General features: G+C 33.3%; 1 protein-coding gene across 1 annotated transcript in view; it reads left to right on the top strand.

The window, feature by feature from the left end:
* The first annotated feature begins 729 nt into the window (after positions 1-729).
* LOC143277896 (sodium/iodide cotransporter-like) overlaps positions 730-5,000 on the top strand; it is a 14,406-nt gene continuing 10,135 nt past the window's right edge. The window contains exons 1-2 of the mRNA XM_076582856.1: positions 730-849; positions 4,987-5,000. The exon at positions 4,987-5,000 is cut by the window's right edge and continues 122 nt beyond it. Of these exons, the coding sequence (XP_076438971.1) occupies positions 773-849; positions 4,987-5,000 (91 nt within the window). The 5' untranslated portion in view covers positions 730-772. The remainder of the gene's footprint in view (positions 850-4,986) is intronic.

The raw sequence follows: 5,000 nt of genomic DNA on the forward strand, positions 1-5,000 counted from the left end.
TCCAAAGTAATGGTCTAGGCAAGCGTAAAAAAAAAAAAAGCAATATATTTTTTTTTCTGATAAGCATCACATACAACGACAAGCCGTGTGTGTGTGTGTGTGTGTGTGTGTGTGTGTGTGTGTGTGTGTGTGTGTGTGTGTGTGTGTGTTTAAACAGCATTTACAAACGAGAAATCGCTTCATTGTGCATTTGATGGATGGATGTTAAGGCCGCATGATAAAGCAACGTTAGAATGTGGATAGCCGAGTTGAGTGTCGTTATTATTTGTCCTTTAGTAACTTTACTGGTATGTTTTCTGCTCGAGGATAATGTGTGCACTCACACATAACAGCGAGCGCGAACACACACACACACACACACACACACACACACACACATGCACACACACATGCACACACACATGCACATACATAAACACGCACAACTTTTTTTTATAGTGAGAATATAAGTATAATGAACAGGAACGTATGAAAACAAATCATAATATTCTTCTATCTATCATAGATAAATCAATCAGTCAATCAATCTATCTATCTATCAGGTATTCCACGGACAGCAAGAGAATACACCTTGATTTCTATCAAGCCAACTGGCCTGAACAACACATCAACAATGATTGATTTGTTTTTTTTTTTTGTTTTTTTTTATTGATCGGTCAGTTTATCTTCTATACCCCCCCCCCCCCTTCTCTCTCTCTCTCTCACTTTGTTGAACAGGGTGGATCCAAAGGCCCGACACTCTGTGTGGAGCACTCTCATTGGCGGGTGTTCCATGTGGATGGTCTCCCAGTTCAGCCAGCCGTCCGTGCAGCGAATCAGTTCTCTGTCCTCTCTTCAAAGTGCCAGAAGGTCAGAGCTTACACACACGGCCCCAATTCCGCACAGAGAAATCTACTGTGACCAACAGTAATACAGTACAACAGAAACTATACGGTGTATAATATTTTGTGTTTAAATTATTATTATTATTATTATTTGCGCGTCATCTTGAAAAAAAGCCCTAGGTGTTTACAAGTAGGACGCATATGTAAATATCAAAAGGAAACTTTGAACACAAGATACCAAAAATCATTAAAAATTATCCCCCCCACACACAAACACGCAATACACACGAGCACACACACAAAAGTCATAGCATACAATCGTAAATACTACACAATCAAAAATACTAACAAATTCTGAAGCTATCAAAAACTCACTCAGTCGCAAATAGTCATTTTTGACTCACTTGTGTAAACAAAGTGAGTCTATGTTTTAACCCAGTGTTCGGTTCTCTCTCTCTCTCTCTCTCTCTCTCTCTCTGTGTGTGTGTGTGTGTGTGTGTGTGTGTGTGTGTGTGTGTGTGTGTGTGTGTGTGGTAAACTTTAACATTGACATATTCTCTGCAAATACTTTGTCAGCTGACACCAAATTAGGCATAGAAATAGGAAAAAAATAGTTCTTTCCAGTCATCTTGTTTAAAACAATATTGCACCTCTGGGATGAGCACAAAAAAAATTAAAAAAAGAAGCCAAATTATATACAAACTACATTTACTGTTATATTTATATTTTTTGTATTCTCTAAACTTGGCACTTTGATCTGATATTCTGACACAACAACAAGAGCAGTCATTATTATCATTTTTTTTTTTTTTCAACATTTTTTATTCAGACAAAGGTTTACAGATACAGAATTTATATGTTTTGTGCATTGGAAAGTATAGGGTAGGCATATAATTAAGTTCTAAGTACTGACAAATCTATAACAGCAAAACAATATATGTTCAATGTCAAAGTTCCAAGGTATCATTGAAAAGCTTAATCTTGTATCAAACAATTATAAAGTGCCCATTTTTCCACAAATTTGTTATATTCCATAGTTATGTTAAAGGCATACTTGTCTATTTCATATGCCTGTTTAAGGTCCTTTTTGAACATTTGTAATGTTGGTTTTACTTTGTTGATTCTACATTTGTATATATAGAATTTAGCTGTCAATAAGATATAAGAGAAACATTCATCAGTTTTCATTTTGTTATGTCCAAAAAGCACCAGTGTGTCATTCAGGTTAAGTCTATCACAATGTAAACACTTTTCTTTTAAATATCTCACAAACTCCTTCCAAAAATGTTGTACATGGTTACATTCCCATAAATAATGCAGAATTGTATCTCTTTCATCCTTACAAAAATTACACATGTTATGTGGGAGTATTCCCATCTTCATCAAAACCGAATTTGTCACAAGAATATGGTAATTAATTTTCATCTGGAACCATTTCAACCTTATTTCATGGATTTTTTTTGTATTGAAAAAAATGTTTTTCCAATCAAGCTTGTTTTCAAAAATCAAGTCCCAATTTTTACAGGCATTTGGCTTTTCTGGTTTTCCAATTATTATTTCGTAGAAACATTTCGTTCCTCTTGGGGCCTTTATCATTGCAGTGTATGCTTTATTAAAGCTGATTCCATTGTGATCATTGTTTTCAAATGTTATGTTTTTTTCTCTTAAAAAACTTTTAACTGAATTAACACAACCAAAGAATTCTAACATTGGGACTCGATTTTCAATTTTATCTTGGATTTCTTGAATATTGAAAAAATGTCCATTCCCTTTCACAATGTCTCTCACATAATAAACATCTTTTCTGACCCAGTCTTCAAAATACAAGACTTTACCATCAATCTTAAATTTGTTATTGAAAAACAAAGGTTCCATCAGGATATCTTGCTCAACATGTATATCAGTTTTGTCATAAAATTCTGTGTAGCTACGAAACACATCTTTCCAAAAGGGGTTTATTATACGTCTTCCAACTGTAAGAACTACTGGGCCATATTCTTGTAACATTTCAACTTCTGGACATTCTTTTGATAATATAATTTTCCATTTTGGACGATACGACATATTGTAGCATTTTTTCAACCATGTGAGTTTTAAAGCTTTTATAAATGATAGAATATGTGGAATATTTATACCTCCGTTTTGTACACTGTGCACTGCCACTGATCTTTTAACTTTGTCCTTCTTTTTATCCCATACAAAATTAAAACACATTTTTTGCAATTCTTGAATACTGTTATCTGGTGGATTTGGAAGCATAATCCATAAGTAAATTAATTTTGACAAGATAATCGACTTAAGGACAGCTACTCTTCCTAGAGGTGTAATTGGTCTTTTTATCCACACGTTAAACAGTTTTTTTGTTTCATTGAACTTATCAGTTATATTTAAATCTATTATATTACTTAAATCATTAGTAAACCAGAGCCCAAGGATTTTAAACTGTGGTGGATTCCAATTCATTTTCAAATTTGATAAATAAACTTTATCACAATTACGCTTATTTCCCAGCCATACATTGCATGTTTTTTCTTATTATCTTATTCTTATTATCATTTTTTGTTCAAACAGGAACTTCTTTTGCTAAGCATGGAAGTTTTATTTGTCTTGCAAACGTTTTGGTGCAGATAGTAAAAAAGGGAAATCAATCTGTAATTAATGCTAGGGGACTTAATCAGCTTTAAACTGATCTTTCTCATCTTAAACATTCCATCTGGAAATTATACTCAATACATAAAAAGCTTGTGTGTTTTACTCTCAGTGTACAGGGCTTTCACTATGTTCATTCGGAAAACACTAAAATCAAAACGACGAGTGGACTTTACAGATCTATTGGCTGAGCCCTGAAGGTCATGGGCATAAATCAATTGCGTACACATATTTATACACATTCAAAGTGCGTGCTCATATTCTTCGCGACCGCGAACGACGCCATTTTCTTTCAAGTTGTTGACCTGCCCGTTCAATCCTATATTCAATGGACCATACACGATATCATGTGATGGAAAGTTGGAGAAGGAGACCATTAAATATTTATTCAGAGAAAGATTTGTGAACGCCTCATCACTTACTGGATTATGCCCCAAACTGCCATAAAATATCCACAGAATCAGTCGGAATTCACAGTTAAAAATTGTAAACCATGCGAGTTAATACCCTTGAACTGATCACGATGAAACGAAAAAATTCCAGTCTTGACTTTTCGCAAAATGAAGTCCTTTTCACTTCTTACGACGTTTAGAAGTACTTGTAATTGGCTCTACATGCTATTAGTTTAACAAAATACTAAATTTTCATATCAACTTTAAAACTATCAAACTAGAATGAACATAAAAGAGAAATTGAATCGACCGTGTCGTACTACCTTCCCGACGGGTGTAACTAAACTTGTACATCTATCTAGATCTAGAGAAAACGGCTAAATGTTGCAGTGTGATTGCGGCGATAGCCACGTCTCCTTTACCGCGGACATAAAAAGAATTTTCAGTTGCCCTTAAGATTTTTGGAACGCCCAAGATACACCAGAATAATATGATTTAAACAGCGTTCTCACTGCGAATACCGCAATTGATTTATCGCCCTTTAAAAAAGTATGTTCAAATATTAAATTTTAGAACGTCAGTTAAGGAGCCACGATAGTGTAATGGGTAAGACAGTTTCTTCTCACCCGAACACGCAGGGTTCGAATCTGGTTAGGACTTTTTTTTTTTTTTTTTTTTTTTTTTTAACCCGAAGCTTTATTTTAACAAATACAGAACACATTTTAACGATTAGATTTTTTTTAAAGTGTATCACAAGTGAGTCTTGAAGGCCTTGCCTCTGTTGTTAGTTCATACAGGTGTCAGGATAATATTGAAGTCTCTAGTATACGGGTTTAAATGTTTTCTTTATTGAAAAAAAAAATAAAAAAAATAAAATAAAATAAAGGTTTTTCTTTCTATTTTGATTACTACGTATGTCTCTTTTATTTCTATTTTATACATTATCATCTCACATAATATCATATCGCATATCACATATAAAACCATATCATATCAAATATCATGTATTGCATATATGTATATATATATATATATATATATATATATATATATATATATATATATATATATATATATATATATATATATATATATCTGATAAAACTGAATTGTCTTCGCAGATGTTTTCTGTGGA

This window comes from Babylonia areolata, chromosome 2 (assembly GCF_041734735.1).
Source record: "Babylonia areolata isolate BAREFJ2019XMU chromosome 2, ASM4173473v1, whole genome shotgun sequence".
NCBI classification, from domain to species: domain Eukaryota; kingdom Metazoa; phylum Mollusca; class Gastropoda; order Neogastropoda; family Buccinidae; genus Babylonia; species Babylonia areolata.